The sequence below is a fragment of the Halichoerus grypus genome, chromosome 14 (assembly GCF_964656455.1).
Source record: "Halichoerus grypus chromosome 14, mHalGry1.hap1.1, whole genome shotgun sequence".
NCBI lineage: Eukaryota > Metazoa > Chordata > Mammalia > Carnivora > Phocidae > Halichoerus > Halichoerus grypus.
The window spans coordinates 32631473-32643907 of NC_135725.1; the positions used below are offsets into that span (position 1 = coordinate 32631473).

Genomic DNA, 12435 nt, shown 5'->3' on the forward strand with positions numbered 1-12435 from the left:
AAAAAAGGAAAATCATGTTTCATCATTTTGGAAAATCAGTCAACTATGAATAAACACCTCAGTATAAAAATAGAGGGAAACTTAGATAAAGGGTACATAGGACCTCTTCATACTACAATCACAACTTCTTGTCAATCTAAGATTATTTAAAAATTAAAAGTTAATAAAACATATCTGGGGTGCATTAACACAGACCAAATACATTGGCCTGAAAGAAGATTACTTATTTTGGTCAATGGAGAATTTGGTGGTGAAATAAGAGAAAAAACTTAAAACAATGAAATCTAGAGTAAAATTTTATAACAGAAGTAATGTACAATCATGGAAAAAGGATTTAAAGCATCAGGTCTACCATTACCAGCTCAGGTCTACCACCCACTAGGTGGGTGACCTTGGATAACATCACTTAACCTTTCAAGAGTACTGTGAAAATTAAATATGTCAAGTAAAGTTTGTAAACTGTAAAACCTGTACAAGTGCTAGCCATTAATTCAAATTTTCCAGCCTTAATTCCTTTTTGTAAAGGGCTGTCTTCATTTTATACAATGTATTCTTTCAAAGGAATGAGAACGCACTTTAAAAATGGTATTCAAACAAAGAAATACAGCAACTCAATTTATTACATGCAGATTCCTCTGCATTGTTGCTAACAGTTCACTGGTCCAAAATTACTAAAATACTTAAAAAACTATACATTATGTAAACAAAACATAAATAGGACAGCATAGTTCTTTGTACATATAGTTTAGTACAGGTTGTTAGGGATTTAGGAATATGTACAATTTTACATCATGGACTGCATTTTCACAATGCATAAATATATATATATATTTATATTTTTACAGAAACAAAAACAAGATTTCACTAATGACACAGAATACCATATTGTAGATACACGCTGCAATAGTCCAAATTCAAGAAGAAACATGTCAATGCAAGTGTGCAAAAGGTTAGCTTACTCCAAACTAGTGAAACTTGACTTTGTTCAATTTATGCAATACAGACAGGTAAATCCTAAATGTCTATTTTAAACATCCTTTGAAAACATACTCATATCAATGAGTGAAATGGAATAGATCTTTTCCTCCCCAAGAAAACAAAGCCTTGTTGCAAGCTAATGAAAAGATATATTAAAACATACACATAACTATGTATAGTGTGTTTTCAACAGTATAATAAAGTTAAAATTTTTATGGGAGTCAAAACAATGCCCCATTATTTAAAAACTGGCTCGTTTAGTCTAAATTCAAGATGCAGCTGTATCGGGCTTCTCTAAGTCAGGTGAGTGAAAAGCAGGGAAGACAGAGGCAGGATTTCGACTGGCAGATACGACAATTTGAGAGAGAGATGGAGAGAGAGAAGAAACCTTAGATGCTGGAGTATTTATGGTATTCAAAATGGCTCCTTCTGGGCTAACCAACAGTTTTTTGACTGATGTGTCTAACTGAAATACTGAGGTGCTACTTGGCAATGGAGGATTAGTAGAGCAAATGGCAGAAACCAAAGATGTCTTAGCCAAAAGAGTAGCAGGAGGAGACTTGATTACTGAAGTCAATGATACTGTTGGTGTGGGAGGTGGGACAGAAATTTTAGCAGTTGCGTTTATGATTTGTGGTGTTGTATGTACTGTGGGTAGAGGACTGGCATTCCCAAGAGAGTTTACAATTTTTGTAGAGCTTCTTAGAGAATGTTTCACAGGCTGCCCACTTAAAGAATTATTTGATGCTAGTGTAATCTTCTGGGCAGGGTTATCTACTGACGTAGGCAGAAGGCCTTGGCCACTGTTAAGAACTAAGGGAGGTCCGTATTTTGGATTACTAGATATAAGAAGAACATGGCTGCCAGCTCCAAGACCTTGTGGTGGAACAATAAACCGGGTTCCATTAATCATGATCTGAGTGCCAGGTGCCAAAGGTGTACTGGTGTTGATGACTATTTTTTGCTGAATACAAGGTTCACTCAACTGACCCCCTATCACACTATTTACATTTGATGGTGCTGTAGCAGTGTGAACGGCAGAACCACCTGGAACACAACTGTGACTGGGGGTTGATTTTACTAAAGCAGGGGAAATCTGCTGGTTTGGGAGAGAAGCAAAACTGGAAATATTACTTACTTTACCTGGACTTGGTGAAAGGGGTGGCAATTCAGTCTGAGGTTTACTTGTGTTTATATTTGTTGGCACTGTAGTTGAAATCCCTGGTGACTGAAACTGGACAGAAGTCCAAGACTGTCTTTTAGAAAGAGATAGAGAACGTGTGGCTCCTGATACTGTTGCCACTTGTGGAACCGTGTTGATTACTTTAGGGGATATAGTCACAGGTGTAGGCAAAGCAACAGTAACAGGGATTTGCAAAGCTGATGTTAAACATTTAGGAGACACTGTTGGTTGTGTAGTTGAAATCAGAACAGATGATGCAAGATGTCCTGTTTTCACAGTTGATATAGCCACAGTGTTTCCGAGATTTGACGTGCAAAGTCTATTTGACAAAATAGGCATAATTCTTGAAGAGGTATCATTTCCACTGACTAAAACAGGAGGTCGTGTCCCAACTGAAGCAGAGGTTGAGGTCACTGAAAGAGAACCCAAAGACACATTTGCTCCTGTTACTGAAAACATGTTTACTGCTCTTGTTGCAGAAACCACTGATTCATTAACAGGAGTAATATTTTGACTCACAAAATTTGAGCTTACTGGAATTGAATTACCACTTGTTGACAATGGCAAGACATAGCCCTTGGTACTTTTTTCTTCTCCTTTTGGGGTTACATTTTGCAGTATGTTAATTGATGGTATAGCTGGCACACTTCCTGAACTATTTACAATTGCTTGACCTATGTTTAGTCCAATTTTCACATCTTTTATCTGAGACACAGTTGGTGATGAATTTATTTTTATTGGTGCTCCCACTGTAGATGGAATTAGTACTATCTGGGATTGTTCTGGAGTCTTAACATAGGTTTTATTCAAGTGGGGAGGAAGAGTTTGTTTTAATGGTTCTGCCACAATAGTTGGAGTTGAAGTGACACCAGGAATTGGAGCATTAATAAAAACTAATTTCTGGGCAGAAACACCTGTAGATGTTGGTGCAGGTGTCACATTAATTGCAGTTCCACTGCCAGAAGAAAGAACTGATGGAGCTGAAACAAGCATAAGTTTGTGAACTGCAGTCCCACTGATCACATCTCCACTTGCTGCTGTTGCTTCTGATCTTGTAACAGGGAAACTTTTTGTGAAGTAATCTACTTGCTGCTGTTTATTTGGAGTATGAATAACATTTGCACTGGTTTGTCCAAAATTTCCTGTTGATATGCTAATTACACTTACTGAATTATTTGCTGTTGATGGTAGCAGAGTGCCAGAAGAAACAGAGGACTTCAAGGGAGAAGAAGGCATGTGTGAAGCTTTATCTATCATGTGGCCCAAATTACCACTGCAGGAAGGTTGGCCTAATGTAAGCTTGAGATTCTTTCCCACTGATGGATTAAAGCCAGATGGAATGGAAACAGAAGTTGGTGTTTGGCTAAAAGGTGGGAGACTAGAAGTAGTAGTCATTCCAACTGCCGGTGAAAAAACAGAGGATGATGAAGTTGTTGATCTGGGCACCAGAAATGCCTGAAGATGAGGAGCAAAAGTGAAAACTGAACTTGCACATAAGCTATTGGGTGAATTTTGATCTGGACTGGTCTGTACTTTTACAACTCCAGTGTTCCCACCTCGTGTCCTAACAAGAATTGACTGTGAATCTCTTATACACACAGTTTTCAGTTCTTGCTTTGCTTCAGAAGAATCAGCAGTTTGTTGTGCAAAACAGTTGAGGGAACTACCAGGATTTGTAGACCCACTTAGTGTTGTTGCTGATAACAGAGGCTGAACTGTTGAGGAAATGGTGGATGAAGCAATGGGCTGGGAGAATATAGCTGCTGAAACTGCATTCTTGACTTTCCCTGACTCACTCTGGCTAGTCTTAACTGGAGGTGGTAGTAAGTTACTTATGGAGGTTACAGGTGACAAAGGCTGTGGCCTACCACTACTCACATTTGACAAAGATGTAATTGTCCTATTAGGTAGTTGGTTAGAAACAGTTCCTGCTGAGCTGACAAGAACTGATGCTAAAGAAGAGTTTACATTTGCTGTCTGTGGGAAAGATGAACAATGCTGTCCTGTACCTTTCTGTTGAAGTGGCAGTATTTCTTTTGCAACTGCTTTCCCTTCCTTGTGCTGAATCACAAAATTCTTGGGCAGAATAAGAACCTGCTGCATGATTTTTTCTCCTGTTTTAGGATCTAGCACAGGTTGCATCTGAATCTTCACAGAGCTGTTTTGGAGATCTATAGGCAACCACTGGCCACAAGGCATTTTGTATACCATTTGTAAAGGACCTTTTGTACTGGTGTGGCAGGTCAATGCTGGCTTTATGGGGCTTGCTTCTAGAGGAGATATAACTGGTTTATCCACTGCAGGAGCACTTCTACCTGTGGAAGGGGGCAGTTGATTTGTTAAGGTCACTTTGTTCCCAATATTCTTTGCAAGCAAGGCCTGAATAGGTTTGGTCCCTTTCTGGAGAATAGATACTGGTGTCGAATCCATTGAGGCAAGTGACTCTGGAAACAGTGGCTCTGTATGCCTTACTTCATTCAAACAGTCAATCTGCATCTCACCTTCTACATGCTCAACTGTTGTCTCATGTGTGCTTAACTTTGCTTTCTTCCTTGGGGAAAGCTCTTTTGTGCTATCATCCAGATAATTAGTTTGTTTAGACGGTCGTTTAAGTGTTTTAGGCAGTATCTTCGGAACGTCTTTAGAAGGCAATTCTTTTTTCAACAACTTGCTTCTGGCCATAGGAAAATCTATTTCTGACAGTTTCATATCATCTGAAAATTATAAAAGCAAGCATTTTGTTTAAATAAAACAGCAACTGAATAGCAATAATAAGACCAATTATAAAAAAGCAAGTCAATCTCTGAACTGGCAACTTATTAAGAAATCTACTTTGGGATGATTCAAAATTGGAAATTAAGGTAAGGCGATCTTTGATATTTTGATAGCATAACCATTCCCAAGAACAACTATGTATTAATGAGAGAATTATTTTTGTTCAAACTCTACTAATTCTGCTGTCAATACAAATGCAAAGGAAAATTCACATCTCTTATAGATACTCAAACCAGCAATTAAAGCCCGGAATTCTAATCTAGTTTCAGAGACTCTAAAGGATAAAAAATGTTCAGCTTTTCCTGGTGTTTAATTATTCGTTCCTACAGTAAAAAATTTATGTTCATATCTGGTCAACCTGGGTTGATGAGAGGCTACTCTTTTTCAATGCACCAAAGACATGAAAAACAACAAGTTAATACTTTCTAACCACAGATTTTTCACACTTACCTCTTATATAATGAAAGGAAGTTATTTAACTAGAACAGAAAAAAAATAACTAGACTTACAGAATAACATAATCTGATAAATTGAAATGAACTACGGATAATCTAATCCAGCCTCCTTATTAGAATGATATGTCCACTCTGAGGTCTCATTTGGCCATCAATCTTGGTCATTTCTCATAAAAAAAATCTTCACAGTATTAGGGACTTGTCAAGTTCCATTTAAAACAAATATCAAAAACAGTGCTTCAAAATAGTAATAATAAAAAGAAGAGGATGAACCTAATTTAGAGGGATTATAGATCAAAGATGTGTGGTCTATAATGTGCAAAGACATGCCTACAGTTCAGAGGCAGGCACTGGCTCCAGAAACTCCTAGAAATATAATAATGACTCCAAGGAATCTTTTATAAGGACACAGGACACTTCAAAATATACCAAATTTTCCTACTCAATACACGTCATTAACCAGATTATCTTTTACCTCAACAAGAGACACTAAAACTTTTCTTTATGGTTTTAGTTGTTGATTTAAAGAAAAGTTTTCATAACTACCTGAATCAAAGTGATCTTTCTCCAGGATATCTAGAAGTTCTGTGGAGTCTACAGACTTACTAATTTCTACTTTAGGAGATTCTTTTCCAGGATCTCCTTCACCTTCTTCAGTAGTCCACAGTTCTCTAGTAAATTTATCATGATCAGGCTGTCTTCTGAAATCATCATAGTCTTTCTTTAGGCGGCTCCTGAAATAAAATGCCCGACATAACAAACAATACATACGTATTAAACTCTTGGAAGCTTAACTAACTTTTATTAAACAATATCTTGAAATACTTTCAATTAAGTCACTAAAGGCTACATTATCAACAATAGCCAAACTATGGAAAGAGCGCAAATGTCCACTAACTGATGAATGGATAAAGAAGATGTGGTATATATACAGAACGGAATATTACTCAGCCATCAAAAAGAATGAAATCTTGCCATTTGTAACAACGTGGATGGAGCTAGAGTGTATTATGCTAAGTGAGATAAGTCAGTCAGAGAAAGACAAATACCATATGACTTCACTCATATGTGGAATTTAAGAAACGAAACAGATAAACATATGGGAGGGGCAAAAAGAAGAGAGCAAAAGAGAGGAGAACAAACCATAAGAGACTCTTAATGATAAAGAACAAACTGAGGTTGATGTCAGAAGGTGGGTGGAGGATGGGCTAGATGGGTGATGGGTGTTAAGGAGGGCATTTGTTATGATGAACACTGGGTGTTGTAAGTGATGAACCACTGAATTCTACTCCTGAAACCAATATTGCACTGTATGTTAACTAACTAGGATTTAAATAAAATTTCAAAGAAAAAAAGTCACTAAAAGCTATATTTTAGGGGCGCCTGGGTGGCTCAGTGTGTTAAACGTCTGCCTTTGGCTCAGGTCATGATCCCAGATTCCTGGGATTGAGCCCTGCATCAGGTTTCCTGCTCAGCAGGGAGCCTGCTTCTCCCTCTCCCTCTGCTGCTCGCCCTACTTGTTCTCCCTCTCTCTCTGTAAAATATATAAATAAAATCTAAAAAAAAAAAAAAAAAAAAAAGCTATGTTTTAATCTCAAGTGTGTCTAAGATGCTTTGCTCAGTCTTGCCAACATTTATCTTTAAAGAGAAAGCCCAGGAGGTGGGTAGGCATAAGAAACTGAAAAAGATTATATATACAATTTCAGAATAGAGTGTTCGAACATATCACCAATTTGTCCTTCTAAAGGCTGCTGATAGACCTATTAAATGAGAGAAAGGTAACTTTTTTCTAGCTGCACAAACAGAAATAGAGTTGAAATAGTTTTATAATTACCGATTACAATATAGTGAAAAAGGCCATTTAAAAAAGTTAATCAAATTCTAAACACTCCACCAAAAAACTACTAGAACTAATAAATGAATTCAGTAGAGTTGCAGGATACAAAATTAGTACCCAGAAATTGGTAGTATTTCCATACACTAATAACAAAGTAGCAGGAAGAGAAATTAAGAAAACAATCCCATTTACAATTGCACCAAAAAGAATAAAATGCCCAGGAATAAACTTAAAGAGGTGAAAGACCTGTACTCTGAAAACCTATTATAGAACACTGATGAAAGAAATTAAAGATGACACAAATGGAAAGATATTCCATGCTCATCGACTGGAAGAATTAATACTGTTAAATGTTCATACTGCCCAAAGCAATCTACAGATTCAATGCAATCACTATCAAAATACCAAAAGCATTTTTCACAAAACTAGAGGAAATAATACTAAAATTTGTATGGAACTACAAAAGACCCCAAATTGCTCAAGCAATTTTGAGCAACAAAAAGAAAGCTGTAGGTATCACAATTCCAGATTTCTAGATATACTATAAAGCTGAAGTAATCAAAATAGTATGTTACTTAAACAAAACTAGACACACAGATCAAGGGAACAGAATGAAGACCCCAGAAATAAACCCACACTTATATGGTCAATTAATTTATGACATAAAAGGCAAGGCTATACAATGGGAAAAAGTCTCTTCAATAAATGGTGCTTGGAAAACTGAACAGCTACATGTAAAAGAATGAAACTGGACTGCTTTCTAACACCATACACCAAAATAAACCCCAAATAATTAAAGACCTAAATGTGAGACCTGAAACTACAAAAATCTTAGAACCAGGCAGTAATTTCTCTAACACGGACATGGCAACATTATTTCTAGATTTGTCTCGTTTTCTAAAACAAGGGAAACAAAAGCAAAAATAAACTATTGGGACTATAAAAATATAAAAAGCTTCTGCACAGCAAAGGAAACCATCAACAAAATAAAAAGGCTGAATGGAAAAAGGTACTTGCAATGATATATCCAATAAAGGGCAACTAACCAAAATATATAAAGAACTTAACAACTCAACACCAAAAAGCAAACAATCTGATTAAAAAATGGGCAGAGGACCTGAATAGACATATTTCCAAAGAAGACATACAGATGGCCAACAGACACATGAAAAGATGCTCAGCATCATCAGAGAAATACAAATCAAAACTACAATGAGATATCACCTTACACCTGTCAGAATGGCAAAAATCAAAAAGGAAGTAACACATGTTGGCAAGGATGTGGAGAAAAACGAATGCTTGTACACTGTTGGTGGGAATGTAAATTGGTAGAGCCACTGTGGAAAACAGTATGGAGGTTTCTCAAAAAAGTAAAAAACAGAAATACCATATGATCTGATAATTCCACTACTGGATATCTACCCAAAGAAAAACACTAATTCTAAAGGATATATGCACCCCTGTGTTCACCGTTAGCATTATTTATAATAGCCAAGATTTGGAAGCAACCTAAGTGTCCATAGATAGACAAATGGATAAGGGAGATGTGGTATATGTGTGTGTGTGTGTGTGTGTGTGTGTACACACACACACACACACACACACAATCCTCTCTCTTGCTCTCTCACACACACACAGAGGAATATTATGCAGCCTTGGGAAAGGATGAGATCGTGCCATTTGCAACAGCATGGATAGATCCAGAGGATATTGTGCTAAGTGCTATAAGTCAGTCAGAGAAAGAAAAATACCATATGATTTCACTCATGAAATCTAAAAAAAACCCAAGTGAATAAACATACAACAACAAAAAAGCAGAGCCTAATCTTATAAATACAGAGAACAAACTGATGGTTGTCAGAAGGGAAGGGGTGTTGGGGGATGGACAAAATGCGTGAAGGAAGTTGGAGATACAGGCTTCCAGTTTGGGAATGAGTAAGTCACAAGAGTAAAAGGTATACTATAAGGAATACAGTCAATGATATTGTAATAGTGTTGTATGGTGACAGATGGCAGCTACACTTTGGGTGAGCATAGCATTATGTATAAACTTGTCCAATCACTATGTTGTACTCCTGAAACTACTATAGCATCATGTGCCACCTATACTCAAAAAAGTTGTTTTTTAAAAAGTTAACCAAGAAATTTTAGGAAACAGTACCTACTATTTTTGATTTATATAGAGAGCAGCAAATTTTTAAAAAAAAATCTATCATTTCATCCTGAGAGTAATCATATCTAAACATTTTGATCTCACTAGAAATATTTTTTTAATTAAGTATAGAGAAAGTTGAAAAGTGATGTTTCAGAGACCCTTTTCACATAAAAACACAACAGCTATGTTTCCATAAAACTATGGAAAGATGGAAACATTTCCAAATGACAATATTTTAGAGATCCTTTTACTTTCAACTGAGTTTCTCTATCCTACCCCTAAACTTTACCTTAGTTTATTTTGTTTAAAAAAATCTGAAAATATATTTTTCAATTTATACTTACTACAAATTCTTATTTGTGCATACTACAGTTTAAGTCTTACCTCTGCCACCACTGAAGAGCTATGAGACTTTGGGGAAGCTCCTTAAACTTTCAGTTTACATCTTACAATGTGGATAATAATAGTAATTACCTCCTAGTATGTGTGGCATATAGGATAACTGTAAAATTAATTTCCTCTTAGAAATATCTACATGGGGGTTGTATGAAGTTCCTTCCTTTTCAGCCCTCTTCTCGCTCTCAGCTATTTTGTTTTATTTTCTTTTCAGGGAAAATAGAAGCAATCAGACAAGCCTGTTCATATGCTCACATCTCATCTGCCACTTAAGACCTTCATTTGTACCCATATTCTGTCTTCCTATCTAAGCTAATCCCTCTCTTTATGCATCCTCTCTCATCTATCCACAGATATTACTCTACCAAATGTCCCTTCCTTTTCCTGAGTCCATTTTAGCCTCTATTAGCTCATTCCTACCAGTATACAGAATGCTATTTCTCCACTAATGAAACCAACTTGACTCCAACTTGTCCTTCCAGCTACTGCCCTATTTCTCTGCTCGACTTTGTAACAAAACTCCCAATTCCTCTCCCCTAATTCTCTTGAATAGACTCTACACATTCCTTCTCAGTCTCTTCTGCTGAGTCCTACTCCTCTCCACCATCTCTAAGTGTTGGAATGCCCCAGGGTTCAGCCTCTCTTCTTCTCTATGCTCACATTCTAGGTGATTTCTACCAGTCTCATAGCTTAAATATAATCTACAGCCTGACAACTCCTAAATTTATGCCTCCAGTCTGGCTTACTCCCTTGAACTGGGACTCATATACTAAACTGCCCATTCAATAAATCCAACTGGATATCTAAATATCATATCAAACTTCACATGTTGAAGTCCAAACTCTTGAATCCCTTCCCTGCAAACCTGCTACTCCTTTAGTTTCCCTTTTTTAAACTAATGACAATTCCATAATTCCAGTTATTTAGAACAAAAATATTGGGCATCATCTTTTTACCCTTCATTTTTTTTGACACTCTATATCCAATGTTTAAGAAAATTCTGCCAATCCTACTTTCAAGTCATATCCAGAATCCAACCATTCCTTGCCATCTGTGTTGCTATTGTTGGGCAACACCATCAAAAAGATGTTTACCGCCAACTGACCCATGAGCTGGACCTAGGCACTCAAAGGCTCCTCATTCCCTCCCCTTGGAATGTAGGTTCTGATTACCTTTTCTGCTTCCAGAGGCTGCTCCAAGAACACAGCCTTGAGATAGTGATGTGATGTTGAAAACACCTGTATAATATATGTGGCTGCATCCAGTTAAGGCTTCTCATATAAACTTTTAAGATCTGGTGGGCGGGTGCAGAGATCCATCTGTCTTGCTGCCACCCAAGACAAGCCTCATTGAATTTAAGTTCAAACTGTCACCTACAAACCTGGAGTGGCCTGCTTCTTCCTTCGTCTCTCCTTGCCCTCTGAATACAAACGCCAGTTTCAGATTACACCAGGGAAACTCCTAAGAGGGCTGCAAATCAACAGCTAGCTACTACCCTGTTCCAAGCCACCATCATTTTTTTTGCCTGGATTATTGCTTTTTGTAACTGATTTCCCTGTTGTCCCACTACACTAATCTCAACACCACAGGCAATGTGAGTGCTTTAAAAGATAAGCCAGATCATGTCCCTTCTCTGCTTAAAATCCTTCAATGTTTATCTCATCTTAGAGTAAAAACAAAAATCCTTAAAACATACATGACCTGGCTATGATTCCCTATACTTCTCTGATTCTTGACTCTTGGCACTTTCTCCTCACTCACTCAGCTCTGGTTACACTTGTCTCTTTGCATTTCCTCTAAGTGCCAAACATGATGCCAATCTTAGGGCTTCCACATCTTCTTTTCCTTCAGATATCCACATGGCTCTCTCCCTTCTTTGTTTCAGGTCTCTGCTTGAATATCAACTTATCAGGGGAGCTTTCCCTGACACCCTAGTAAGAGAGCAATCATCATCCCATCCAAACCAGGCATTTCCTATTCTCCTTACCCTACTTTATTTTTCTTCATAGCACTTATCACTAACTGACATTTTGAGTTCATCCGTTTCTTCCAAGAATGCAAGCCACAGATGGAAGTCAGAAATCAGTAACAGAAGGAAAACTGGAAAATCACAAATTTGTGGAAATTAACACACTCTTAAACAACCAATAGATCAAAGAAGAAATTAAAAGAAAAATTAGAAAATACTTATAGATAAATGGATATGAAAACATGACCTACCAAAACAATAGGACACAGTGAAAACACTGCTAAGAGAGAAATTTAGAGCTACAAATGCTTACACTAAAAAACAAGAGAGATCTCAAATTAACAACCTAACTTTGTAACTTCAGGAATTAGAATAAGAATAACAAATTAAACCTAAAGCTAATGGAAGGAAATAATAAAGATTAGATCAGAGTTCAACAAAATAGAGAATATAACAAGAGAGGAATCAATGAAATCAAAAGTTCCTTCTTTGAAAGGATCAACAAAATTAACAAGCCGTTAGCTAGATGAACTTAGAAAAAAAAAAGACTCAAAGTAGGAAAATCAAAGATGGAAGTGAGGCCATTATGACTAATTCTATAAAAATAAAAAGATTTATAAGAGTACTATGAAAACTGTACGCCACCAAATTGGATAGCCTAAATGATATAGACAAATTCCTCAAAAC

At 36.8% G+C, this 12435-nt stretch overlaps 1 protein-coding gene across 4 annotated transcripts in view; it reads right to left on the reverse strand.

Annotated features, from left to right (window-relative positions):
• Positions 1-602: 602 nt before the first annotated feature.
• Positions 603-12435, reverse strand: part of BRD10 (bromodomain containing 10) — a 160329-nt gene continuing 148496 nt past the window's right edge. For 3 of the 4 annotated variants that reach the window (XM_078062163.1, XM_078062162.1, XM_078062160.1), the window contains 2 exons: positions 5938-6125; positions 603-4875 (listed from right to left, as the gene is read on the reverse strand). In XM_078062163.1, the coding sequence (XP_077918289.1) occupies positions 1247-4875; positions 5938-6125 (3817 nt within the window). In that variant the 3' untranslated portion in view covers positions 603-1246. The remainder of the gene's footprint in view (positions 4876-5937; positions 6126-12435) is intronic. The other variant, XM_078062161.1, reaches the window with a different exon arrangement.